Genomic DNA, 27,211 nt, shown 5'->3' on the forward strand with positions numbered 1-27,211 from the left:
TGTGCTGGAGTAGAGGGAGTTGTGCTGGAGGCGTGACCAGGCTGATGGAAAAGGGCGTGTTGGGAACTCGGAGATCCGGTGCCTGGGATGGGGTTGCGTAAGGATAGGGGTGCAGGGATATGGGAAAGGGATGCTGGTCAGGGAAGATACTGGGAGGACAGGCAGGAATTCCCTCCCCTCCCTCACTCTTATCAGTGAGGGCTTTTCCAGGGCCAGAATCATCCCAGCTGCCAGAAACCTGGAATTGAATGGCTCCTGGACGTGGTTATTTGGAAGGAGAGATGGAATCCTGCTCTGCTTTCTCCTGGTTGGGGGCCTCATGGATTCCTCCTGGTGGGAAAAGACCGGAGTGGTCTGGTAGTGGAGGTGCTGGCACAGGTTTCCCAGGGAAGCTGTGGCTGCTCCATCCCTGGAAGTGTCCAAGGCCAGGCTGGAGCAGCCTGGGCTGGTGGAAGGTTCCCTGGTGGAACTGGGTGAGCTTTAAGGTCCCTCCCAACGCAAACCATTATGGAATTCCACCATCTGGAGCTGGGAGCTGTTCTGGGCCATCCGTGCTTCCCGGCCCACGGCCGGACATCCTTCCTGAGGATTTCCCTGCCCGGGGATGGCATTGCTCTGGCCCGGCTTTGCCGGGTAACCCCCGTCCCTCTTCCCACTCGTGGTGCCGACTGGACTTTGCTCTCTCCGATAAGAATCCCGGGACACCGAGTGTGCCTGAGGAATCATTAACCAGCCTGTGCGGTGCCAGAGGACAGGGAGCAGCTGGAGACACAACCAGGAACAGCCTCCTGGATTTTGGGCCCGAGCTGGTGTTTCCCAGGTTCTCGTCCCGTGTGCCGGCATCATTTGGGAGAGAGAACCCTCTCCATGGGGCTTTCCTGGCAGATTCTGGGACTAGGGATGGACAGGGAGGGATGAGACAGGGCGTGAGAGCCCGAGGGAGGGTCCTGCTTCGGGAAAAGGGGCGCTCTTAGAAGTAGAGGGTGGATTGATCTCTGGAATTGTTCCTGGCCAACTTGGACGGGACTTGGAGCAACCTGGACTACCCAAACCCTGCCCTTGGAACTGGATGAGCTTTAGGGTCCCTTCCAACCCAAACTATTCCAGGATTCTACGATTGGGCACCACACTTGGCTCTTTAATTCCATGATATCCGTGCCCTTGCTTATTCCCCAGACCTTCCTTCTCCTGCTGGCACCGTTTTCCCCCGCACAGCAAGGACAGACATGGAATCTTGGATTGCTTTGGGTTGGAAGGGACCTTAGAGATCACCCAGTTCCAACCCCCTGCCGTGGGCATCTTCTCCCTGATCCGGTGGCAACGGATGGTGCGTCCAGCCCGGGATCCCGCACTTCCCACCGGCTTCCAGCGGCACCTGGAGCGCATTCAAGGCATGTTGGAATGAAAGGCTTCCTTCCCGAGGGAAAATGTAACGTGACCCTCAGGGTCCACCCCTTATCTCGCTGGACTTTGGCTGTTTTGATGGAGTCGCTCAAAAACAGGGAGAGGGAAACGTGGGAAGAGAGGCCGGGCCTGGCTGCGAACGGAGAGGCTGGAATTGCTGTGGGATGAGTGCGGACACTTGAGGATTTTGCCGGGTTTTGGGGTGGAAAGGCCAAAGCTGGCGTTTTAAGCAGCCTTGGTGTACTGGGATCCAGCCTGGAGTGTAGAAAAACGGTTTTTAAAGGAATTTTTGCTGGAGGTGGTTTTGTTTTCCGTGGTTTTTCCCTGGAGTCTTTGGTGTCACCCCCGTTTTGCCGGGTGTTGTCTTGGAGTGGCAAATTGATGTGGTTTCCTCATCCAAGGAGAGAAAACAGTAGTTTGGTGGGGAGGAGACAGGGATGGACATGGGATGGGGTTTGTGGAAGACTCGGGTGGTGGTTCTAAAAGAACTGGAGATCTAAGTCATAGAATCATGGAATGGTTTGGGATGGGAGGGATCAATGAAGATCAACCATATCCATGGGCAGGGACACTTTCCACTAGCCCAGGTTGCTCCAAGCCCTGTCCAGCCTGGCCTTGGACACTTCAGGGATGGAGCATCCGCATCATTTATGGCTTTTAATCCCGAGTTCCGATTGCTGCTCGGGATCCACATAAATGGGAAAGCAAACAACTTATCAACCTGCTGGATCTTGGCTTATCTCCCGTGTTGTTCCAAGCGATGGTTTATGGACATTGATTCCTGGGAGCACTAAAAAGGGAGCCTGGATTTTATTGGGAATGAAACACCTGCTTAAGTAAAGGAAAACTTGGAACAGGGACCGTTAAACCGTGTGCTGATAATACAGTCAATGCTCCTCCTGTGGACAGAAAAGGGCTTTTCCCTGGTGAGATCCCAAAATCTGGGGAGTTCTGGGAAGGAGGGAGAGTCCTGTCCGTGTCTCCTCCCTCCTGTCTTAATGCAGCTTGCAGGAAGGGGTGTTGGGATGGACAGGTGGATGTGAAGTCCAGGTTGGACGGGGCTTGGAGCAACCTGGACTGGTGGAAGGTGTCCCTGCCCATGGCAGGGGGTGGGAATGGGATGACCCTTAGGGTCCCTTCCCACCCGAATCATCCTGGAGTTCTCTGAGGAGAGAAGGGTGACAAATGCTGTTCCAAACCTCATCCCAAGGGGTGGAGGGACCGAAGGGGCACCGGGAACAGCCCTGTGGGGACCTGCAGATCTGGGACAGGTTCCACAGCCCAGAATGAGGAATTCGGGTGCTGGAAGTTGTGCTGGTGTTCCTGGGAAGAGGAACTGGGCAAATTCCATGTGGTCCAACAGGAAGGGCTTGTGGAATGTCAAGGTGGGGATCTTTCCCAGTCCTTGGCTCTTAAACACGGGTAGTGTGGCTCTGGTCCATCCAGGAGGATGCAACAGCTCAGGGATGATCCCTGAGATCAATTTATGTGGGATTTCCAACCATTTAAGGTGGAAAATCCTCCAGGATCATCAAGGCCACCCCAAGTCATGTCCCCAAGTGCTACATCCACCCGGCTTTTAAATTCCTCCAGAAATTAAATTCCTCCACTGGAGCCTGTTCCGGTGCTTGACAGCCTTTCCACGAAGGAATTTTCCTGGAAATCCATCCTGAAACTCTCCTGGCACAACTTGAGGCCATTTCCCTTTGTCCTGTCCCTTGTTCCTGGGAGCAGAGCCCAGTCCCCACCTGGCTCCACCCTCCTGCGGGGATTTGTGCAGAGGGAGAAGGTCCCCCTGGAATGTTTTTGGCACAGGTGCCTTTCCTGGCAGGTCTTTCCTGGGGAAAATCCTTGTGCCGTTGGGCAGGGACACATTCCTCTAGTCCAGGTTGCTCCAACCTGCCCTTGGACACTTCCAGGGATGGGGTGGCCACAGCTTTCCTGGGAAATCCATTCCAGGGCCTCACCCCCTCACAGGGAAGAGTTTCTTCCCGATATCCCGTCTCAAGCAGCACGTGGAATCCTGGAGTGGTTTGGATTGGAAGGGACCTTAAAGCCATCATTTCATGGGCACCTTCCACTCAATCCCATCTCCCCCTTGTTTAACTCCTGGTGTTTCACTTGGAGACGCCTCATTCCTGCTCCATCCCTCCTCATTCCTGCTCCATCCCTCCTCATTCCTGCTCCATCCCTCCTCATTCCTGCTCCATCCCTCCTCATTCCTGCTCCATCCCTCCTCATTCCTACTCCATCCCTCCTCATTCCTGCTCCATCCCACCTCTCCAGGCAAACTCCCCGGCCTCTCCTCCCCTTGCCACATCCTTCAGGCGCCTTCCCTCGGGATCTGGAGCTCTGCAGGCAGCACAGGGAGCCCGGGAACACCCAGGGAGCGCTCGGCGTGGCCGGGATCCAAGGAGCACGTTTGGTATCTGGGTTGTATTGTCTGGGAATTGTTTGCTAAACCCCTGGTGCAGGAAGTGTGTTCCGAGGCGGCTCAGAATTAGTCAGAAAAATGCAAACAAGGGGGTTTCTGTGAAAAAGGAACCTCAGCTCCGTGTGGAATTGGATGTGGGAATAGCTGGCGTGGCAGTGATCCCTCGGGAATTTGGGGGTTTAAATAGTGATTTTAATTGTGTAGAATCCCGGAATGGTTTGGCCTGGAAGGGACCTTAAAGCCCATCCAGTTCCAACCCTGACACCTTCCACTATCCCAGGTTGCTCCAAGCCTTTGTCCAACCTGGCCTGGAACACTTCCAGGGATGGGGGATCCACAGCTATCCTGTGGCTCACCACCCTCACAGGGAAAAGCTTCCTGGGGACTAGGACAAGGGATTAAAGGCTGGGAATGGGATTGTGTGGCCTCTTCCTCGGGAGGTGAACTCGAGTTTCAGCTCTCTGAAGGATGTGTCCTACAGTGAGAAACTCAGGGATTTCACAGGGAAACTCAGGGATTGCTGGGAACACCCCAGGGAAAATTCCGTGGTCTGTGGGATTTGGGATAAAATGTTGGTATTGTCTTAAGGTGGATGAAATCAGGAATTGTGGACACTGTGTCCTTCCGTCCATCCCAGTCTTGGGAGCACAAGGAGGGAAGAATTCCCAAGCAGGGCACATCAGCTCATGGATGCAGAGCTGGAGAGAGACGTTGATGATGTGTTGAGTTCCCTCCTTAGGAAAGGAAATCCTGGAATCCCGGTATGGTTTGGGTTGGAAGGGACCTTAAAAACCACACCGTTCCAGCCCCCTGCCGTGGGATCAGGGAGTTAGGAATGACAGGTCTGTATCCCTGTGCCACTTCCCTGGGTCCCGCTCTCCTGCCCTTAGAACCTGGGAAAAGTGGCTTTGGGAACTTTGTGCCATGTGGATGAGGAAGCTTTTGATGCCCTTTGTGAGTTTCCTGGGAGACAATTCCAAAGCAAACGTTCCAGCTGGGTGGGAAAACCCGATGCTCCTGCTTGGGAAAGATCTGTGTTGGTAGCACAAAAAGTAGGGATGGCCCTTCCCAAGCCCTGGGAAAAGTCCCACCTTGATAAATCACTCCACTTTTCACTCCCGGTGTCTCCTGGAGGGTGTGCAGCCTGGACAGGCCTTGGAGCCTCCCGGCTGGAAGGGAGGGATGAGGTGCCTGCTCTGGATGTGGTGTTCCTGGCGATGCTTGGCTGCCTCTGGGCCTGTATCCCGGGGCTGTTGGGTTATTAATCTCCCTAAGGATTGTTTTGTCCCGGAGGGGGGTTTCCAGGAGAGGCAGCATCGCTCCAAATCCCGAGTTATCCCGAGTTCCCTGTGTATGTCTCGGAATTGGGCTCAAAGTGCTTTCTGGAGTGGCTCCTGGATCTCTGAATTCCCTGAGAGCCTTTCCAGAGCCTCAGTTCCAGCAGCAAGGGCTGTGTCCTGGGACTGTGTCCCTGGGCTTTTCCTTGGAAGCAGCAGAGCAGCAGGACCATGGCTCAGGCCTCTGCCATCAGCTTTGTCCTTGCCCTTGTGCTTCCCCGAGTCTTTATTCCGTCTCTGCTGAGCGTGGAAAAGCTCTGGGAGCTGGACCAACTCTCTCCTTTGTGCTGGTACGTAGCTGATAATTAATATTATTAATACCATTAATTCTTTATCTGCTCTGGGAATAATTCCCACCGAGGGAGGTTTATGGAGATGCGGACATGGACCTTCACCACCACACCGGTGACCGGGAGCTCGTCCGTGCCGTGTTATCCTGTGGGAAAAGGTCATCCCTGTCCCCCGAAATGCGGGTCCAACGAGGTCAGTTGAGCCCCCCCCAGCAGGAGGGACCCTAAAAAGCCTTTCCCCATCCTCCGTGTTCCTCCTTTCCCCGTCCCTCACCCCGAGGATGCGGAGCCGGCCTCGTGCGGCGGGAGCGGCCACCCCAAGTGTCCTTCTCCGGTGCCGTTGTCCCCCCTCCCACACCCTCATCCCGGAGAGGGAGAGAAAGGCGTTGTCTCCAAACAAACGGGGCAATGTGCCCCCCTGGGCAGGCACCTTGGAGCCTCCCAAATGGAGCCGCTGTTCCGGCCGGCCCAGGCCATGAATGGACAAGCGCGGCATTGACGGCCGCGGGGACAGGGACAAACGGGCTCTGTGTGCCCCTCACACCTTCCCCTCCTCCCCACTGCCAGGGACAATGGCTCCAGCCATGCCAAGGTTCACAGCTGGCAAGGGCGGGGGAAAGGCCGGCACACGGGTGGGGAGCCGGGAGGAGAAAGGGAGCCGGGAGGGATAACGGGGACGTGGAGATGGGGAAATTCCAGGAGGGTTGTTGTGGAGGTGCTTTTAGCGCTCGGGGAAGTTTGGGAAGTAGGATGGAGCTGCCTCCTTTTCCCACACAGCTTCCTGAGAAACGTTCCCGTGGCACAGCAGGATGATTTCCCCTGGCTCCTCATGCCTCTCCTGCCCTGGGATGTCTCTCCCACACTCCTTGGCCTCTGGGGAGATGGGGATGGAGAGAGGGAATGATCTCCTTCTCCCTGAGTGTGGTGTTTTTCCCAGGTTATCCAAAGGTGTTTTTGTCAGATATAATCTGTGGATGTAAGCTAAGGAACTGGGATCCTGTGAGAGCAGAGGGAGCTTTCCACGGGATGGGGAGATGCTGTGGGTGGTGCTGCCTCTGGACACTGGGCTGGGAATTATGGAATCCTGGAATGGTTTGGGTCAGAAAGGATCATCCAGGGCCATGGGCAGGTCTGGTTTGGTTGTTCCTCCCACCAGGATGGTTCATTATTGGAAGTGTTTTGCCTCTGTCATCCAGGTTGTTGCTCCAGGGTCTTCCTGGACACCCTGTCATGCTCTTTACTCCCTAAATCTGGGGGGTTGGCTCAAATCCCGCCTGTCCTGTATCCCTATCCCTGCATCCTGCCCTGCCTGGCACGGGACAGTTCCTCTAGGACTGCAGTGGGATTAGAGCTGGGAGCAGGGGTGTTGGCTGGGAGCTCACCAAGCTCCCAGAGCTCATCCTTGCCTGTGGTTTTGGTGTGGAATTTGGACTTTTGAGGTTTCTCCTCTGGCATGAATGGGGATGGATGAGCTGCCCCGTTGCTTTGGAAGGGCAGGGCTGTCCTTGGGAATGTGCTGGCAAGGGAATGTCCCCAGGATGGGACACAGGTGGTGGCTGAACCTTTTGTGATGGGAAGGGCACAGGCCGTGTTGGAATGTGTAAGGAAGGGTGTCCTAATCCAATGGATGGGATTTAGGAACGAGATCAAGTGATGATGCCGGAAGATCCCACACAGTTTTCCCTGCTCCAGCCCTTGCAGATCCCAACAGACATTCCTGGGTGGGAGGAAGGATGCCAGTAGTGGGGTGAGGAGGGGCTGTGGTTCAGGGAAGGGGCCCGGGAGCCCCTGGAAGTGCCTGGGACAGCCGGGACTTCTCTCCAGGGTGGTCTCTGGGGGAGCCGCCAGCTCCGTGTCCCGCTCCGGTTACAGGATCCCATTCGGGGGCTGGTTATCGTTCCAGTCAGGTAATAAAGAGCGTTAATTAAGGAGGAATTCCAGGCTGGCATCCAGCGGGAGGCAGGGGCTGCGGGGTCGGGATGTTCCACCCCTGCGGGCGGCCCGGGATTGGGAACGTGGGGCAGCCGGGACGTGGTCCCGCTGTCCCTTTTGGAAGCGGCGTGTCCCTGCCCCCTGCCAGCTCTCTCGGGGAGGGATGCTGTTCCCAGCTGGAGCGGCGTGTCCCTGCCCCCTGCCAGCTCTCTCGGGGAGGGATGCTGTTCCCAGCTGGATGCTGTTCCCAGCTGGATGCTGTTCCCGGCTGGAGCGGCGGCTCTCCAGGCTTGGCTCCCGTGGGTAGGGAAGGAGCTCCGAAGCGGAGCGCTGGCCCCGCGGCTCCCCGGGCTTAGGCGGTGTTTGGATAGGTCGCCGTGGCCCGGATTCCTCCTGCTCGCATCCAGGCCGGCAGCCAATCCCCCCGGGCCGAAGGATAAACATGGGAAGGAGCAGAAGGGGGTGCGGGGGCCCCGGGAATGTGCCGATGCGGCAGCCCGGGCCGAGGTTGCACAACCAACCCCTCGTGCCGGGACACAGGGATGCGGCACCGGCGCTGCTGTGCCGTCCCAGGGAATTCCCAGTGGGCCTTGTGGTGTGTTCCGCTCATCCACCTATCCCGCTGTACTCTGGAGAGGGAATGCTCCGTGGAACCGGCTCCTGGGGGCTCCTGTTCCAGCCTGTACCCGCTGGATATTTTATTGCTTCCCAGAGTGTCCCGTGCCTCAGTTTCCCCTGAAGTCCAAGGGGAAAATCCACCCTCTGGTACGTGGCTCCACTCTGGGCTTGGCACAGCCTCTCCTCCTCCTCCTCCCCACCGGTGTCCCCCCATCCTTGATGTTCCCCAGCCCCTCTGGAGCCATTGACCTCGGCGTCATCTCCAGGTTCCCACATCTGGATCGTGTTAGCGGATCCCGGGATGAAGTGCTCCAGCTCCCTCCCTCCCTCCCACCTCCAGGTGACCCAGGCAGGATTAGGGGTGATTTGAAGACAGGCAACAGAGCAAGAACTGGGGAGGAGGGGGGGAGAGGAACTGTTATAAATAGAAATTCCATAAACTTCTCGGCCTATCACTCCAGGAAAATTCTGGGTTAAACCTCTCGGAGCTGTAAATACGGGGATTCACGGAGCGCAGGCTCCGTTAACTCTTTCCAAGCCCTGTGCTCGCCTCTAGGAGCACCTAAAAATGGGATAGGGAGCCAGTCACGGAGCTGGATGTCCCCAGGAGGGACAAGGCGGCGGGAGCAGGGACGGGGAGGAGCGGGAAGCACCTCCGTTGGGATGTGGAGCGCGTTTGGAGGTTTGGGGAAGGCAGAGAAAACCAGTCCAAACATTGGGATTCCTGACATTCTCACACGTCCGGGGGCCTCACCCGCTCACGAGGAGGGTGCTCGGGGTTTAACTTCTTGTTCTTCAGGCTTTTTTTTTTTTGGGATCACCTCGGCTCTTTTCCAAGGAAAGGTTTGGAAAGCAGAGCAGTGGGAGCAACAGCGTGGTGGAGGAGTGGGGCGATAATGCTGGGAACAGGTTTGGGATGGACGAGCTCAGAGTGTCCCTGGGCTCCTCCACGTGGGGTAAGAGCGGGAGCCTGTCCTGTGCCGGGCGCTGAGCTTCCCTCCTCGGTGGCTTCCTCCTAATCCCCGCTGGGGAGGGGGAGGGAATGTCGTTGGGAGCTTGTGACTCCACGGAGAGGTATTTGAATTAATCACCTAAGCTGGCTTTTGGTAAGAGCCCGGCCATGCCGAGGCTCCGGCTGCTGGGACATTCCTTGCCAGCGACACCCGCTCCATGTCCCGGTTTTTTGGTGCAAATTGCAGCGTTCCCAAGCAGAGGAAGGTCCTTGGCTTTTGGTGGGAAGCCACGTCCCGGCTCCACCCCTGACACACCTCTCACGTCACCGGGCTTATCTCACCCTCCTCGGGGCTCCTCAAGGTGACTTTAAGGAAGTGAAGGAATCCTGGAATGGTTTCACTTGGAAGGGACCTTAAAGCTGTCATTCCACAGGTGGGGACACCTTCCACTAGCTCAGGTTGCTCCAAGCCCCCTCCAACCTGGCCTGGAACACCTCTAGGGATGGGGCAGCCACAGCTTCCCTGGGAAACCCATTCCAGTGCCTCCCCACCTTCAGAAAGTTGGGAAGCCCAGTATCCCGCTGTCTATGGAGGACTTCCCACCCTTTCTGGACAAGTCCTGGTTCCCACCCTCCTGGAGTGCTCATCCCTGGCAGGAGGGTTTCAGGAATGTTACGGGATCCCAGTGGGAGCTTGAAGAGGTAGATCCATCCTGGTGAGGTGTCGGGAACAGGGTGTGGCAGATCCTCTGGGATGAGTGGGGGACACAGGGATGGCCACTGGTGAGCTCCCGTAACTCCAAGGACAGCAGGGTGGTGCTTCCACATCCCAGAAACTTCAGGGGAGGAGGGACACACCTGGGGTCTGCAATTCCATGTTGGAGGTGCTGGCATAGCTGGGGATCCCGGAGGCTCTGCCTGCTCCATCCTCTCCTCAATGCCCACCTGGAAGCAGCATCACATTCCCTGCTCCAGATGGATCCCCTTGTTCACATGGAAGAGCATCTCCACCCTGTCCCCCGAATCCCCGGGCTCTGCCATGGAGGTGTCCTGAAAAACAGCGGTTATCCAGGTTTTTTTCCCCTCTAGCCAAGGTTTGTAAGGCAGAGATCCCTCTCCACACCCTGTCCGCTTGGCAGAATTCCTAGCTGGATTTATTCCTGCCGATTTGCTTGTCTTGGTATGAAAGGGATTTGCGGAGGGAGAGCTGCGATTGGATGGGGGTGGGATGGGGGTTTGGGATCAGCCCTGACCTTTCCCCCGAGCCAGGGGGTCTTTTGGGACAGGGCTGGACGGGGGGCTTTCACGTGGGGCCTTCCAGGATGGTCTTTCACTGACTCCCTTATCTGCCCTGGGGGGAGCTGGACCTTCTTTCCTGGTTCCTTGGCAGTGCCTTTGGCACCGCGGGCTGGCTCCGGCCCCGGCGGGCTCCGGACTCCCACTCGGGAGAGACAGATAAAGGAAGGGCTTGCTGTCAACAAAACCCTGCCCAGCTTCCCCAGAACAGGGCAGGGAGGGGAGCAGGAGCCCTCCGGAGAAAGGAGAGGGAAATCCACCCCTGGAGGAGGGGAGGAGCGGGAGGAAGGTCGGGAGCTGCTCCAGAGCTGCGGTGGAGAAATTCCAGCGTGTTCTGCAGAGCTGAGGCAGAGTCCCCAGGGAATCAGAGGATGTCCCGAGCAGGAAGGGGTCCACGAGGCTCGTGGAGTCCCACCATGTGTCTGTGTCACCAGCCTGGCCTGTCCCACGTATCCCATCTCCCGGGATGGGGTTTTACCCTGGGATGGGCATGGACAGATAGCCCTCAAGGATCTGCTGATCCAGATCATCCCTGCCCGAGCAGGGGGGTCAAACGAGGCTTTCAGCTCCTTCCCACCCACCCCATTCCATGATTCCACGATTCTCAGATCAGTTCCTCGGCTCTGCAAAGGTCCAGTGGTGTTTCCAAAGCCTTTCCATGTCCCTCTCCAGCTCATTCTTCCACCTCCTCTTCCCTGGCAGGCCACGACATTAATGGAGCTCTGGAGCCATCCAACATCGACACCAGCATCCTGGAGGAATACATCAGCAAGGAGGACTCTCCGGAGATGTGAGTGCTTCCCTTGCTCCCCAGCGGGAATGGTGTTCCCTGGGGTTTTCTATGGAGAGGCTGTAAATCCTGGAATGGTTTGGGCAGGAAAGGGCCTTAAAGCTCAGAGACACCTCCCACTAAGTTGCTCCAAGCCCCCCATCTGACTGCCAGGGCTGGGGCATCCACAGCTTCTCTGGGAAACCTGTGGAGCAATTTCCAGCCCAGAAATTTGAGGAATCATGTAGGAATCACTGTGCAGCCCCACCCCAAAGTCCTCCTGGATCGCTCTTGGCTCCATTGCCATTCCCAGCTCTTCTTCCTATCTCGTCCTGGTTTTTTACCTTTGAGTTTTCCCAGTCTCTGTTGTTCCCTCTCTTTCATCTCCTGAGGGAACCATAAAGACTTTTCCTTAAAAATGGGAAAACAGGCCCTGGGAGCTCCGGTTGCAACCCTGGCACAACAGGAGTGTGGAGAAGGGAAGGGTCTCCCTGTGTATCCCAGCTCTGGGAGAGAGAGGGGAGCAGGCCTGGAGAGCACCTGTGAGCAGGGTGGCCGTGGGATTTTTGGCACAGCTTCCCTGAAAGCTGCAGCGTGGTGGGCAGATCCCGCTGGCTTCACATTCCTTGGTGCTGGCATCCTGGGAATTCTAAAGCTTCCCAGGTGGATTTTGGCCTCTTCCTTCAGTCCCACTGACCCGCCCCTGTTCGCTCCTGGTGCCACCACAGTGCTGGTTATTTCGCTGTTTCCCAGGTATTCCAGAGCTCCTGAACGACTCTGATCCCACATTTTGGGAGGGGAGGGACGGGCACGAAGTGTCCCTGGCTGAGGTTTTCCCGTTCTCTCCCTCAGCTGCTTCCCTGACATTCCCGCTCCATCCGGCTACGCGCACTCCCAGCCCTCCGGCTCCGCCAGCATCACTCCCTCCAGCTCCATCAGCAGCGCTCCCAATCCCTCTCCCAGCGCTGCCCTGCACCTTCCCCCCGGCAGCAGCCAGCTCCCGATCCGGCATGGTGCTCTGCTGGCCAATCCCTGCGGATCCGGCTACGGAGCTCACCTCAACTGCAACAACAACAACGGGCTGGGGGTGCCCAAGGGCTTCCTGGGCGGGCACTGCCTGAGCAGCGGGGGCCCTCCCATCAAAACGGAGCCCAAGGCTCCCTACGCACCTGGGTAAGCGGGGATGGCGCGCTGGGATGCGGGAATGGCGTGCTGGGATGCGGGAATGGCGTGCTGGGATACGGGAATGGCATGCTGGGATAGGGGATGGCTGGTGGCACCCGGAGGGCTCACGGAGCCGTGTCCGGTGGCAGCGTCGCTCCGTGCCGGGTTCTTGCCTCGTGGAGAGGTGGTTTGGGATAAATGGAAGCCCTGGAGCTTCCCAAAAGCGTTTTGGGAATATCCCCTGTGTTGCCGTAGAGCTGTGGGAGACCGGGATACCTGTGGTGGGCATCTCCAGGTGGGAAGCGGGAGAACGCTGTAGGATTTTTTAAGGAGGAAGAGGCTCGGAGTGAACTTGAATGGGACAAAATTCGGTCTCTGGGATGAAATGGAACCTCCAGGATATTCCCATGACTATCCCAGTGGATAGCTCACCACACTGGGCAGGGACACGTTCTTCTGGTGGCCTGACGTGGGAGATGCTCCATTCCAGAGATGCAAAAGATGGATCTGAGCTGGATGTCTTTGGACAAGCTCGGGATACAGACCTGGAGAAGAGGAAGAGGATGGGCAGGTTTCAGGATTGTCAGCGGATTCAACTGGGTGGTTATTCCCAAGAGGAGAAAAGATGTGATTCCTGCTCCCTGGGATGGAAGGGAACAACCCCGGGAGAGCAGGATGTGCCTGGTCTCTTCCTGCTCCCAGCAGGAACAGGGAAGTGGAAGATGATCTGAAGCTGGACAGGTGAAATCCAGGTGTGCAGCAGAGTATCCAGGAGCAGGAAGGGAATAGTCACTCCCAGAGGAGCTCCAGCCTGGATCCTGAGGTGGTGGTGGCCACAAACAGCCAATCCCTGAGCCTTCTCCCCTGGAAATAATGGATGTGAGGGACAGGGAGGCCGGGATGGCCCCAGGGCTGGCTCTTCTCCCTCTGCCTTGTGCCCTCTAGTGTTGCCAGCAAGCACAGCCTGGGGATTCCCAAATTTGGGAACCTCCAGCACATTCAGCCGATGGATGAACTTGGAAAGACCTTCCAGAAAGCTAAAATACTCCGCCTTTATTTTACTCCCAGGCCAGGGAGTTTTCCCTTGGGATATGTGGAGCGTAGGGGGAACCAAAAGCCTTGTCATGTCCCTTTCTTCTGGATGCACCTGGAATTCTCCAGAATGTCATGAGTGAGGCTCATACCCTCCTGTCAGAGAAGAAAAACCTCTGGATGCAGCTGAGCTGGGTCAGGATGGCAGCATTCCTGCAGCGTTCCACAATGACTCTTCCCCGCTCTGTGAGGCTTTTTCCAATGGAGAATTGTGGAATATCCTGAGTTCCCTGTGGGAATTCTGCAGTTCACCTTTTCCAGCCTCCAGGATTCCCTGAACTGTGCTGTTCCCTTTTGTTATTGGCCAAAATTTGGCTTGCTGAGGCACAAATCCTGATAAGTCCTTAGGGAATACGGGATGAACTCACAGCCAGTGTGGCAAAGAACCTGAAAAGGGCTGGGAAAAAATCCTCCAGCCAGGCATAGGAAGGGACCGATGGAAAGGTGCTCCAAGGGAAGTTGGAGGACAAGGGAAGTACGATGAGGGGCTTTTTTGGGATGACCCCTCCTCATCCCTCTCCAGCCGCTGCTTTTACCACTTCCCATGAAGAATCCAATGAATGGGTTCTGGGCTCCTCTGGTCCAGGAAGCAAAATCCACCCTGTGAGCTTCCCAGGTCCCCCCAAGCCTCCCATTTCATGGGATCATGGAATTGTTTGGGTGGGAAGGGACCTTAAACACCAGCCAGTTCCAACCCCTGCCGTGGGCTGGGAAACCTTTCGGGTTGCTCCAAGCCCTATCCAGCCTGGATTTGAACACTTCCAGGGACGGGAAGAACACTCCATGCGCCCCACCTGGTCACTGGCATTCCCAGGGGGAAGCACACCTTTCCCTGGGAAGCGGATAAATTTCCATTTGACTTCTTTTATCTGGAATTCTCATTGTCAGCTCAACAAAACGTCTCTGTTCCCGAAATCCAGGGAAGCACTGGGGGAGCAGTGGCGGTGATGGCAATCCCAGGGTTATTCGGGATTCCCAGAGGGATCCTGGAGGGTGCTTTGATCCAGCTGGACCTGCTGGTTGTGCTGGGAATGACTTTCCCTTCTCTTTTCCCGTTGCTCCGCAGCACTTTGCCGGACTCTCCCCCGGATTCCGGATCCGAAGCCTATTCCCCTCAGCAGGTGAACGGTGAGTGCTGAAAAGCAGGGAGGAGGGGGAGGGAAGGGAAAAACTCATAATCCCAACCCCAAATCCGACATCCTCCCCCCCTCTTTATTCCGTGAAAGTGGTTGGCTCTGGAATCTTTATCAGCCGGGAGAAAACAGGCGGCTGCTCTACGTGGGGAGATTATCAGTTAGTAAATATCCCTCGGCTTTCGCCCATTGTTCCGCTCCCGGCCTCTGGAAAAGTGGGAGAGGGAGCGGGAGGCAAGGCAAGGTGGGATTCCAGGGATCCGGGGGGATCTCGGCGGTGTGGCTGCTCCGTGGGCAGGGTGGGATGTGGATCCTGCCCTCACCCTCCTCGCCTGGCCCCGTGCCTCGGGAAAAAGGAGTGGGAATGCGGCCCTGACATGGAGCCGGGCTCCGGGAGGGAGACATGGACCCGCCGTTCGCCAGTAAGTTCCTTCCCAGCCCTTCCCTCCCCTCCGGCTCATCCCGAGGGTCTCCTCCTCCGGAAGCCGGGATCCCCTCCAGGGTCATTTCCAGGGAAAGCCACCGAGAGTTGTTTGGTCCCTCTGGTGACCTTCACTTTTCTTCCATGGAAAGAACTCCTTGGGAAGGAAGGAGGGAAGGTTGTCCGGGTTGTCCTGGTCTCCCTTCCCCCTCGGAGCAGCACCCTCTTCCCCAGGCTCCAGCCCAGTCCCCACCGGGAACAGCGCCTGCTCCTGGGGTTTTTTTTTTTGATGGAAGAGGTCAAGAGTTCTGTTTATCTTGCTAAAAAAAAATCCCTGGAATTCCTCCTGGCCCTTCCTTAAATATAACAAAGAGGCCAGGTTGCTCCCCATGAGGAGAGCTGGCAGCTCTGTCTGGGAAGGAGAGGAGGCTCCGGAGGGTGCCCACAAAGCTTCCCGGGGGAAGGATCGCATTCCCAGAGATGGTTTTACCCTGGATTTGGGAGTGCATCACTTTCCAAGCCTGGCCTGTCCCTAAGGCAGCTCCGGAAGGAAGGCTGGCCCAGGAATGAGCCTGGAAAGAGGAATCCAGCTCCATGTGTCTGGAAAAGGGCAGTGAGAGGTCTCAGCGGGAAGCAGAAATCCCTGGAAGAATCCTCATTTCACTTTTCCAGACTTGCCAATGGGAGGAGTTTCCCCATTCCTGGTCGGGCGCTTTGGCCTCGTTAGTCAGTCCCTGCCTGGGTGTCCCGAGGCCAAAGTCCAGAGTCTGGCGCTCCCGCTTAGGGAAGCAGCCTGGAACGATCCCGCAGATCCTTCTCTGCATTCCCAGAGCCGTGCCTGGCTTGGTCACTCCCTGGATGTGTTTTCCATCAGTTTGTCCGCACTGGAGTGTGCAGAAACTCTGTCTCGCACTTTAAACACCTGGAAAGTCGCTGTCCCTTCCCAGACTTCGGTTTCCTTGTGTCCCAGGGGTCAGTCCCACATTCCTGCTGGGATCTTACTATCCTGTGGGGACACCCGAAGGTGCAGGTTGATGCATCCATCAGGGAAAGGCTGGAACACAGATGAGCTTTGTCCTGGTGAGGAAAAAGGAGGATGGAGGCTGGAGAGGGACTTTGGAGTGCCAGGACAAGGGGGAATGACTTCCCACTGACAGAAGGCAGGGGTAAATGGAATACTGGGAAGAAATTCTTCCCTGTGAGGGTGGTGAGGCACTGGAATGGATTTCCTGGGAAGCTGTGGCTGCCCCATCCCTGGCAGTGCCCAAGGCCAGGTTGGATGGGGTTTGGAGCAGCCTGGGCTAGTGGGAGGTGTCCCTGCCCATGGCAGGGAGTGGAATGGGAATACTGAGGTGATGAGGAGCTGGAGCAGTGCAGGAAGGGACATGGATTTGCATGTCCCTCCACATCCAAACCTTTGTCTTGATGTTGAAATAGTCAAATCCACCCTAACCACGGCATGGCTTTGGTATCCAATCCCATACAGAGGGAGGAGAAATGTGGGATCGCATTTGAATGTCCCTTTTTATTTATTTAAATTTGGGGATCAGGGTCTTCTCCTGGCTTAAATGGAAATATTTTGAGTCTCTTCCCAAAGCTCCTCCCTGGGTGGGTTTAGGTCATTGCTGTCTGTTCTCTCTCTTGTTGTCCCCACGGCATCAGAGAATCCTGGAACAGTTTGGGTTGGGAAGGGGCCTTAAAGCTCATCCCGTTCCAGCCCCTGCCGTGGGCAGGGACACCTTCCACTGGTCTGGGTTTCTCCAAGCCCTGTCCAACCTGGCCTTGGCTTTATTAAGCAAAGTTGAGGTGCTTTTTCTCCAGCTCTGCGTTCCCAGGAACAGATTTTGGAGTTGCCCCCTGCTGTGTTTCCTTGCTCCTCGCACTTCCCACGGGAATACTGTGCTTGATGGGTTTTCTCTGGGAAGGGAAGTCCAAAGCTAACACAAAAGCTACCTGGCAATTGCTGAGGGAATTCCTGGGGATGTGCTTTCACTGCAGAGCATCCACAGGGGATTTAGCACAGGAATGTTTGTGTCTTTGTCACAAAATCATCCGATCCTGGAATGGCTTGGGTTGAGAGGGATCTTAAGGATCATCCAGTTCCAACCCTTGCTGTGGGCAGGGACACCTCCCACTGGAACAGGCCACTCCAAGTCCCCTCCGAGCTGGAGATCCAAGAGAACCGAGTCAGTGCTGGATCTGGGATCGGGACACCCCTAACTGTGACTCCTCCTCTCTTTCCAGATCCTCACCTCCTCCGGACCATGACTCCCGAAAACATGTGCCACATGACTCCCCCTTCCCGCCTGGAGCATCCTCCTCCTCCTCCTCCTCCCCCTCCGCCCCCCCACCTGCAGGGTCCCCCCCCGCCTCCGCCACCCCCTCACCCCCTCCAGCCACAGCACAGTTCCCACTTTCCCGGCCTCCAGCGGGACATGTTCCTGAAGGCCGAGCCCCTGATGCCTCCGTACGGGATCGGGCCGGGAATGGCGCCGGCCGAGCTCCACCACGCCCAGCAATCCCAGATGCTGCACCAGCTCCTCCAGCAGCACGGAGCAGAGTAAGGCCTGGGGCTGCTGGGAATGTGGGGATGGGGACAAGGGAATGGGAGCGGGAGGTGGGTGCAGTGTCCGAAGTGTGGGGGGTAGCTGGGAGTTGGGTGGTGGGAATGTGGGGATGGGGATGAGGGAATGGGAGGGGGAGGTGGGTGCAGTGTCCGAAGTGTGGGCTGTAGCTGGGAGTTGGGTGGTGGGAATAAACAAGAGGAAATCTGTGGAAGGAGTCCCTGCCCATGGAAAGGGGTTGGAACTGGATGAGCTTTAAGGTCCCTTCCAACCCAAACCATTCCGGGATTCCATGTGCTGGTTTAGAGGGGATATTGGGAAGATCTTCCCTGTGAGGGCGGTGAGGCCTTGGGATGGATTTCTCAGGGAAGCTGTGGCTGCCTCATCCCTGGAAGTGTTCAAGGCCAGGCTGGAGCAACCCGGTCTATGGAAGGTGTCCCTGCCCATGGAAGAGCGTTGGAACTGGATAATCCTTAAGGTCCCTTCCAACCCAAACCGTTCCGGGATTCTGTGGAATTCCAGATGTGGCCCAGAGCTTGGCAGTGTGGGAGAAGGTGGGACAGTGCTGTGGGAATGTTTTTGGGTTCCGTGTGGGATCCTGCCTGTGCCGGTGACGGGCTGTGGAGCTTCCCAGCCCAGCCTTTCCCGTGTGTCTGCGCAGGCTCCCGGTGCATCCCGCCAAGAAGCGGAAACACTCCGAGTCCCCCCCCAACACCCTCAACGCCCAGATGCTCAACGGGATGATCAAGCAGGAGCCGGGAATGGGATCGGTGCCGCTCAATCCCGACCGAGTCCAGACTCCTCCCTGGCACCAGCCGGGTGCTCTCTCACCAGGTACCCTCCGATCCCACTCCTCTTTGTTCCGCTGGAATTCCAGTCCTGGATCTGCTGTCCTGGCAGTCAGGAGGGAAACTTCAGGCAGTGCCAGTTGCTCCCTCGGGCTTCCACCCTGCTGGACATTCATTCCAGTGATTAAAGTCGGGATTTTAAGGAATTTTACCCCCTCTCCATAGGGCTGATCCAGGATAACGACAGTCTGAACGGATCCTACCTGGATCCCAACTTCCAGTCCATCAAGTGGCAGCCACACCAGCAGAACAAGTGGGCAACTCTCTATGATGCCAACTACAAGGAGCTGTGAGTAATCCCTCTGCCTCTGGGAAAAGCAGGATTCACATTCCATGTGTCTGTGGTGAGCCGCTGGGGTTGGGAATATCATAGTCACAACATGGGATAAGGATCTCCCTGGAATTGTCCTTGTCCTCTCAGCTGTGCTGTGGGGGGATACTCCCCCCCCGTACCTTTCCTATTGGGAAAGTTGCTCCTCCACGCTTTTTATGGATGATTCAGGAATAGCAGAAGGGATTTCAGCCACCACTCAGATCTTGGAAGGTTTTATTGGCAAATCCTGCATGGTTTGGACCAGCAGCACTTTTTCCCCCTTCCCAGGCTTTCCAGGATTTTAAATTTAGGATTGGGAATTTCCAGCAACACATAGCATGGATGGCTGGAGAGAATCCAGAGCCACTGCAGCACGGCGTGGAAAGGAGCTGGAGGAGCTGGAGGGGTGGGTGGGAAAAGGAAGGAGGAAAAGGAGCGGGAAGGGGCTGTGGAAAGCTGGGAAGTGGCAGAGAGGCTGGAGAAGGAAGGCTGGGATCACCGAGGTGGCTGTGGAGCAGAGAGTGGTGGGAAGGTGGGCTGGGAACTGAGGGAGAGGAGGGTGGAGGCAGCACGTGGACAAGCTCTGGAAAGGAGGAGTGCTGAGGAGAAACCGCCGCGGATCCTCCCTGCATTCCTGGGAGGTGACCGAACGCTGGCAATGCCAGGATGGCTTCCAGGAACCTCTCCCTGAGCAGATCCCCCCACCCCGTTCCCTCCCAGTTCCCTCCCAGTTCCCCCTCCTCCTCTTCCTGCCCAGCCGGGGCTGCTGGGGTCCTGTGGGGAGCGGGAGGAGGGAATGCTCTGGTGCCTGTGGATAACCCCGGCTGTGATCCCAGCGTGCCTGGACGGTGCTGGGAATGGCAGCCAAGGATCCCGGGGTGGGGGGGCAGAGTGCAAATCCCAGCTTTCCCTCACACGTCTCCTGCTCATCCAGCCCTTCTCCCGGCTTTCACGGTGGTGCCAGGGCATGGAATTCTCTGTTGGACCCTGTGGCTGTTTCCCCACCCTCGGCGGGAGAGGGGAAATTTGGGAAGATGGTTCCTTCTGCTTTCCCTAAGGAAGTATCTCCCAGCTTTAGGTGGAACATCAGCTGCTCCTGGGAACTTCTGAGCAGCTCCAAAGCTGTCCTGGAGCCCTATCCGTGCTCTCCACCCTGTGGATGGTGGGATGTGGGAAGCTGAGCATCTCCTGCCGATCCTGCCCTCACCACATCCCCCAAATCCTGCTTCCATGTGCAGGAATTCCGCTCCCACCTCCTCTGAGCTGGATCTGCACCTGTCAGCTCTTATCCTTTGTTTTTCCAGCTGCTCTTTACCCTCTCACTGCTTCCATCTCCCATCCCATCCATCCATTTCCCATCCCAAACATGTCCCAGTTGTCCCAGACCGTTTCCAGGTGTTGCTATCCCAGTTCCAGAAATTCTGCTTGCACACAGGTGGATAGGCAGAGACGAATTCCATGATATTTCCCGGGCACAGGGAAGTTGCTGGAAAACTGCTACAACCCCAGCCCTGCTCTTTGGATCTTGGGATCGCTCCCCTAATCCCTGCTTTTGGGATTTAGGGCGAAAGCCAGAGCAAACCCCCTCCTGGGGCTTTGAGGTCCATCATCCCGTTGTGTAAGGAATAAATTCCTTTGGAGTGACTCCATGGAATTTGAGGGAGCCACGTGGGCTTTGTTGTGGCGCCGGATTGGAGCAGAATTAAGGGGTAAAGGTTGATTGATTCAGTTTTAGGTCCAGTTTTCCTTCTCCATGATGAGCCAGGTGGCTCCAGGAGAGCTGGATCTACGTCTCTTTTTATGTGGAATGTCCCTTATTCTCCTGGAACAGCACTTTTCCAGAATACTCCATGAGAAATACCAAAAACTTCCTCTTCCCTTCCTCCTGTAATGGGATTTTTTAAGGTTAGTTAATCCACATTTAGCAGGTAGGAATTATCTCCTTCCTTTCTCCTTTTGGGTGTCCTCAGCAGTAGGAAGATCTCTTCCAGATCCGTAATTATTCCCACAATTTAGTTTTCCATGGAGATCATAAAGCCAGGATCAGCTGTTCCTGCTCCGGTTTCTCCTGGAAGTTATTCCCCAGTCTCCATGTGCTGTTTGAGTTCCCTGGGACCCAGGTGCTTTTCATAGCCCAGGAATGTGAATCATCTGAATTATCTGATTTTTCCTCTTCTTGATCCCAAGGAAAGAGTTCAGGAAGGAGGTGAAGGACGTGGGAAACTATCCAGGTTTTTTACCAGATTCTCAGGAGCGATTCCAGGGGCAACAAATACAGTTAAATGTAATTCCATGTTCTTTTGCACACAAAAAGTGAGGTTCCACAGGGGGATGGGACAGGGATTAGTTCCATTCCGTGTCTCGGGCTTTGCCAAGGAATCTTGAAGGAGCCACAAATCCCTGGATTAATTTGATGGACAATATATAATTTTTTTTGGCCCTTTGCGCTGATTTTTGTGGGTTTGGATTTGCTGAACCTCCCCAGGGATGAGCTGCAGTGTCAAGGAGGCCCTGGAACTGGGCAATTCCCTAATTTACTCCTGGGAGAAGGAGTCATTCATCTCCCTGACAGCGGGCTCCGATAAATTCCGGCTCCCTCCTCCCTCTCCCGGGTTTGTTACAGCTTGAGGGAAGGCAGCTGGGAATAGTTCACCCCTCCATGGAAACATCCACATGCTGAGGCCCAGGGCCTTGGAATTCCCAGCTGGGAGACTGGGAACGTGCTGTTCTCTTCCCATCAAGCTAACTGGTGCTTTCCTTGGGGCTCCCACACAGGCAGCTAATCCCAAGGTTTTTGGGCTTCCACCCCTTGCTTGGGAGAGAAGTGTCTGGATAAACAGCTCCAAACTTGGCCTTGCTGGGTCCTGGATCTCAGGGAGGGAATGGAGACCCGTGGGATGTGGCCCAGACCTGCTGGATGTGTTTTGGGATAGGTGGCACGGGGTGATGGATCATGGATGCATCCCAGGAAGCTGGAGGGACCACATGAGGTGGATGCACAGGGGGGATTGTGTGGGAGAGATGACAATGGTTCCTCCATCTTGGTGTTCGTGTCCTGGAAGTGAAGGGAATCAGGGAATACGTGGAATTAATGAGTGGTCCTTGAATTAGGGGTCTCCCAATATTCTGTTTTAGTTGAGATATTGGGGAATTGGGAAGGAAGGAGAGAAATTAGGGATTTTTGTGCCTGGGAGGAACAAATTAAGGAATGTGAGCATCCTGCTCTTGGCCAAAATCCCAATAAAATTCCCTGGGGGGAGTTTCTGACCCCTCACTCGGATCAGGAAAAACCTCCTCTCCCGTGATCCTGCCCTTCTGTCCCGCCTTAATCCGCCTCTGCCAGTGGGAATGTTTGGGATAAGGCAATCCATTTGACCCCAGACCTTTTGTTCCTGACACTTTGCCCTCTGGCCCCCGTGCTCTCCCTGGAAAATGCTTTGGCTGCTCCCAGGACATGGATTTGTCAGTGGCTGGTGTCATCCCTGATCCCAGGAACTGCTTCTCCCTTGGGGTCTCCTGCTTTTCCCTCTCTTACCACCCCATTCCCATCCGGAGAGCCGGGAATACCCTGCCCTGGGAGCAGCTCCTCAGCTCAGCCAGAAGTGATGGAGATCCCTCTGGAAAGCAGTGTCTTCCCTCCCATCAATCCCAGCACAGGGATTTGGGGGATGCAGCAGTCACAGCCATTGGGAAAACGGGAAAGTCAGTGAATAGGAGCCTCTGGAAGGGGATTGTGGAAGACCAGGAATTTCCAGGAGGCAGACAGGAGGAGGAGCCCTCCTGTCTCCCCCCTGTCAGCACATGTTTGGCAGCCATCGGTTTGGAAGTTTGGGAAGCATCTGTAGCTTGGAAGTTGGGACAGATCCTTCCTCTCCTTGGCTTTGCCTGTTAAACAACAGTGGGAATAGCAGTGAACTCAGGAGCCAGGAAATCAGCCAGGAGTGGGATGAGCACAGAGGCTGCTCAGGCTCCAGTGAGGAATATCCAGATGGAGAGTCTGGGAGGAGGTCAAGGAATTCCTTTCGTGCCTCTGGGCTAGGGCAGAGCTCTGCTCCCACTGTCTGCTTTGTGTCCGGAGCTAAGCACGGCATTCCCAGGTCCCTGGGGTGTAAGGAGGGAGCAGTTACTCGGGGCCACCCCAGGATTGCTCCTGGCAGCCTGGAATCACCCTCAGGTCTCATCCACATTATCCCCTCAGGTGTTCTGGGGGGAGAATGGCTTTATTCCAGAAAAAAGGAAGGAATACCAGGGCAGAATCCCTATTTTCTGCTTCCCAGAGTCTGCCACATTCCTCACTGTCAGTCTGTCCGCCTCCCCTCCCGTTGCTCTGGGCAGAATCCAGAGCAGTCTGGAGGTAGAAGTCAGGATTGATTTGTTTTTTAGGGAAAAGTGCTCCTTAATTTTTAAGTCTCATATCCAAGGCTGGGCTGAGCTCCCCCTTTACCTCATCCCTAATTCTTTAATTGAAAACAATGGGATGTGGCTGTTCTGTGGGATGAGAGGCAGCTCCTTCCCCCCTTCCGAGGGCCCACCAGCCCAGGTCTGGGATTTTTGGACGGTGAGGAAAAGGCCACATATTTCCCTCATTCCCATGGAAACCAACCCATTAAGGAGATGTAGATTAAACCTTTCCAGCTGGTGTGTGTCCATGGAGCAGCCAGGACCCCTCCTCCTCCTCCCTCTCTGGGTCTGGGAGCCGGAAGCTTTTCCGCAGCCACTGGAGCAGGTGGTTTCTGCAGGAATTTGGGACACAGGCACATCCTGGTAGCAGGGCTGGCACAGGAGACGTCGGGAATGCCATGGGATGTGGGACACCCCCAAGTCAGCCTGAGCTGCTTCTCCCAGCGTTAAAGGGATTCTCCAGGCTTTGGGAAGGCTGTGGAGCTTGGGATCTCCATATTCCTTCCCAGGGGAAGAACCATAGGATGGTTTGGGTTGGAAGGGACCTTATGGATCATCCAGTGCCCATCCGTGGCCCAGGTTGCTCCAAGCCCTGTCCAACCTGGCCGGGGACACTTCTAGGGATGGGATATCCACAAATTTCCCTGGGAAACCTTTGGGTCCCCTCCTGGCCTCACTGGTGCTCCCTTTTCCCAGCCCGATGCTCACGTACCGCGTGGACGCCGACAAGGGATTCAACTTCTCCGTGGGGGACGACGCCTTCGTGTGCCAGAAGAAGAACCACTTCCAGGTCACGGTGTACATCGGGATGCTGGGAGACCCCAAGTACGTGAAGACCCCCGAGGGCCTGAAACCCTTGGAATGCTTCTACCTGAAGCTGCACGGAGTGAAGGTGAGCGGGAGCTGAGGGTGAGGGTGAACGGAGCCGGGAAAAGGGGGGGCTTGGAATGCAGCCTCACGTGCTGCGCTGTGGAGGAATGTGTGGAGCCATGGAATCACTGAGGTTGGAAAAGCCCTTTAGGATCTTGGGTCCAACTATTCCCCCAGCACTGCCAAGGCCACCCCAAACCATGTCCCCAGGTGCCACATCCATATGGATTTTAAATGGCTCCAGGAATGGGGACTCCACCACCTGAGCCTGTTCCAGTGACCACCCTTTCCATGAAGGAGTTTTCCCTAATATCCAATCCAAACATCCTCTGAGCCATTGGAATACAGGTCCTAAGATGGGCTCAGTCACTGCCTGGGTGTTTCAGGGCTGGCTCTCTCTCACCTTTGATTCCAGAGGTATATGGAAACTTTGGGAAGATCCTTCCAACCTCGACTTTCCCCCTTCCAAGGGCAATTCCCATGTTTGGACAGTGCCCACACTCTGGGTCGTACCAAGTCATGGGAAGGTGGGCAGAGAGCTGGGAAGGAGGAGGTGGGAATGGGAAGGTCTCTGTGCCCTGTGTCACATTCCCAAATCCTCGTCTCCAGCTCGAGGCCTTGAACCAATCCATCAACATCGAGCAGTCGCAGTCGGATCGCAGCAAACGGCCCTTCAACCCCGTCACGTGAGTGTGTCCCTGTGGGAACCAGCATCCCGTGTTTCCAGGGAATAACAGCACCACAAGGTGGGGAAAGGGGCAGAGTTAGAGTCTCGCATTCCACTGGGTGGTTGCCACACTCTCCAGTTCTGCCCTGATTTCCTGTCTTCACATTCCCAGCTCTGTGCCCAGTTCACAGCCCTGCTGTTTTTTGGTTTTCCCAAAAAACCCTCCCCTCCAGGTTCTGGCTCCGGCCTTTCCACACCCGGTTCCTCACAGCACCCTCAGGGCATTTGGGAACCTGTTGCAGATCCCAAGGCTGGGCCAGTGTCCAGCAGACTGTTGGGAATGATCCAGCAGAATGAGGGAATGCTGGGAACTAGAGCTCTGCAAGGTGTAGGAAAACTGGGTACCTTCCCACTTTTTGCATGTCCTTAGGCAGAGGAGCAGGAAAAACTAGGCAGCATTCCCAGACAGGCAGCATCCTCACTCACTCCTCTGTTTCCCTTCCCTTCCAGGGTCAACCTGCCCCCGGAGCAGGTCACCAAGGTCACCGTGGGGCGGCTGCACTTCAGCGAGACCACGGCCAACAACATGCGGAAAAAGGGCAAACCCAACCCGGACCAGAGGTGAGGGCTCCGGAATATCTCGAGCCTCCCGTGGATCTGCCTCCTCCTGGCCCGGGAAGTGCGTCCAGAGGGAGGAGGACATGGGGGACAAGGCCTGGATTGGCCATCCTTGGGCACGAGAAGGGTCTCCCCTCTCTGGGAGGAGCACAGGGGGAGGGGATGTTCCGAGCCCGCCACGGCGTTCCACAGGGGATGGAGATCCAGCACGTCCCAGAATGCTTCCCTGACTTTTCTCCCTTCCCAGGTACTTCATGCTGGTGGTGGCCCTGCAGGCACATGCCCAGAACCAGAACTACACGCTGGCCGCCCACATTTCCGAGCGGATCATCGTCCGGGTAAATCCCTGTCCCCTCCCTCCGATGCCCCACGGACCATCTCCCACCTTCCAAACACCTGGGGATGTGGCACTCAGGGCGGTGCTTTGGTGGTGAACGTGGGATGGTTGGACTTGATGATTTCAGAGGGCTTTTCCAGCCTTGATTTCCCACTTCTCCCCCCTTCTCCAAACTCCCCCTGCACTGTTTGTAGCATTCCCAGCCTTTCCGCATCTGGTTCCTCACAGAACCTGTTGCAGATCCCAAGGTTGGAGCAGTGTCCAGTTGGGACTGTTGGGAATTAGGGAAGAGTGCGGCTGGGACTCTGCAGCGGGGACAAGCATTCCAGGTGCAGGAAAACTGGGTGCCTTCCCACCCCTTGCATGTCCTAAGGAAGAGGGGCAGGAACAGGCACCATTCCCAGGCTTTCCCGGGGTTTTGCTGGAGCACTCAGCTCCGAGATGTGAAGGCAGGGAATAAAACCCAAACAGGGGCCTCAGGATCTGCAGACAAGAAGTCCATGATGGATTATGCAACTTCCAGGATTCCCAGCAGGGAATTGCAGGCAGGCCAGCACAACCTGCAGGTGTGTCACAGAACCCCGCAGGATTTGGGAGGCAGGAGCGTCATCCACGTCACTTGGTCACCTGCTGTCCTGGAGCAGCTCTGGGACAACAGCCCTAGGCAGCAAAGATATTCCTTTAGGGAGGGGAGAGGAGCAGGAATAGCCTTGGTCCCTGCAAAGGGAGGCTGGGCCAGCAGGTGAATGCCAAGGCTGCCAGGATGGGCTGGGATCCATTCCCAGATCCGTTCCCGATGGATCCCTGCCCTGCCACTCCACCTTGTTCTGTGCAAAGCTCTGTGTGGCACCCCCACGACCCTCCTTGTCCTCTCCTGGCTCTGTCCTCCCGCCTATCCCATTCCCTGCTGTCCCTCCTGTGGGGCTGGCACGGTAATTCCATGTGCTGCAGGCTGGAGGGAGCACCGGGATCTCACGGACAGCTCGTCCCAAAAACCCCCTCCCGCTTCTCGGGCGAACATCCCTAAGATCTCTGCTTCCCAGCGGTCCTTTCCCTGCTTTTTCAGCCCCCGCTTTCCCGTTTTCCCTCAGGCTTCCAACCCGGGCCAGTTTGAGAGTGACAGTGACGTGCTGTGGCAGCGGGCGCAGCTCCCGGACACCGTGTTCCACCACGGCCGCGTCGGCATCAACACCGACCGCCCGGACGAGGCCCTGGTGGTCCATGGCAACGTGAAGGTCATGGGCTCCCTGATGCACCCCTCGGATGTCCGGGTGAAGGAGGACATCCAGGAGGTGAGACCTTGGAAAGCGGAGGGGGGGGTTGGGGTGAAGGGGCACCACGGGAAGTGGGAGTGGCATCCCGAGCTGCTGGTTTCCATGGATAACCTGAGCTCCTGCGGGAGTCCAGCTCTAGGCCTACAGGAGTTGGACTCGGTGATCCCTATGGGCCCCGTGCGGCTCAGGATATTCCGGGATCAGGTGACTGTTGGTCGGATGGGAAGTGCCTTAGAATTCCCTCTGTCCCGGACACAGCCTGTCCACCACGTCCTGGGGAATATTGACTCTTCCACTGTTAGACAGACCTGGCAAACACAGTCAGAAAACACTCGGAAAAAAGGTGGAAAGCAGTTGGAAAATGCATGGAAACAGGTGACTGTGGCAGGCACCATCCTGGGCCTCGCCAGAGGGCTCTGCTCTGAATTCCTGTCAGCTGGATTTGCCTGTCCAGAAAAGCTGGATGCCTTCACCCCA

At 56.4% G+C, this 27,211-nt stretch overlaps 1 protein-coding gene across 6 annotated transcripts in view; it reads left to right on the top strand.

Moving 5' to 3' along the window:
* Positions 1 to 27,211, top strand: part of MYRF (myelin regulatory factor) — a 49,380-nt gene that overhangs the window by 10,319 nt on the left and 11,850 nt on the right. For 5 of the 6 annotated variants that reach the window (XM_017838961.1, XM_017838960.1, XM_017838965.1 and 2 more), the window contains exons 2-12: positions 10,966 to 11,053; positions 11,885 to 12,205; positions 14,355 to 14,416; positions 17,087 to 17,402; positions 18,068 to 18,240; positions 18,420 to 18,543; positions 23,665 to 23,860; positions 24,448 to 24,524; positions 25,016 to 25,126; positions 25,371 to 25,461; positions 26,552 to 26,752. In XM_017838961.1, coding sequence (XP_017694450.1) covers positions 10,966 to 11,053; positions 11,885 to 12,205; positions 14,355 to 14,416; positions 17,087 to 17,402; positions 18,068 to 18,240; positions 18,420 to 18,543; positions 23,665 to 23,860; positions 24,448 to 24,524; positions 25,016 to 25,126; positions 25,371 to 25,461; positions 26,552 to 26,752 — 1,760 coding nt within the window. Of the gene's footprint in view, positions 1 to 84; positions 98 to 10,965; positions 11,054 to 11,884; positions 12,206 to 14,354; positions 14,417 to 17,086; positions 17,403 to 18,067; positions 18,241 to 18,419; positions 18,544 to 23,664; positions 23,861 to 24,447; positions 24,525 to 25,015; positions 25,127 to 25,370; positions 25,462 to 26,551; positions 26,753 to 27,211 lie in introns of those variants that run through there. The other variant, XM_017838963.1, reaches the window with a different exon arrangement.

Source organism: Lepidothrix coronata, unplaced genomic scaffold (genome assembly GCF_001604755.1).
Source record: "Lepidothrix coronata isolate B3197 unplaced genomic scaffold, Lepidothrix_coronata-1.0 Scaffold369, whole genome shotgun sequence".
Classification (NCBI taxonomy): domain Eukaryota; kingdom Metazoa; phylum Chordata; class Aves; order Passeriformes; family Pipridae; genus Lepidothrix; species Lepidothrix coronata.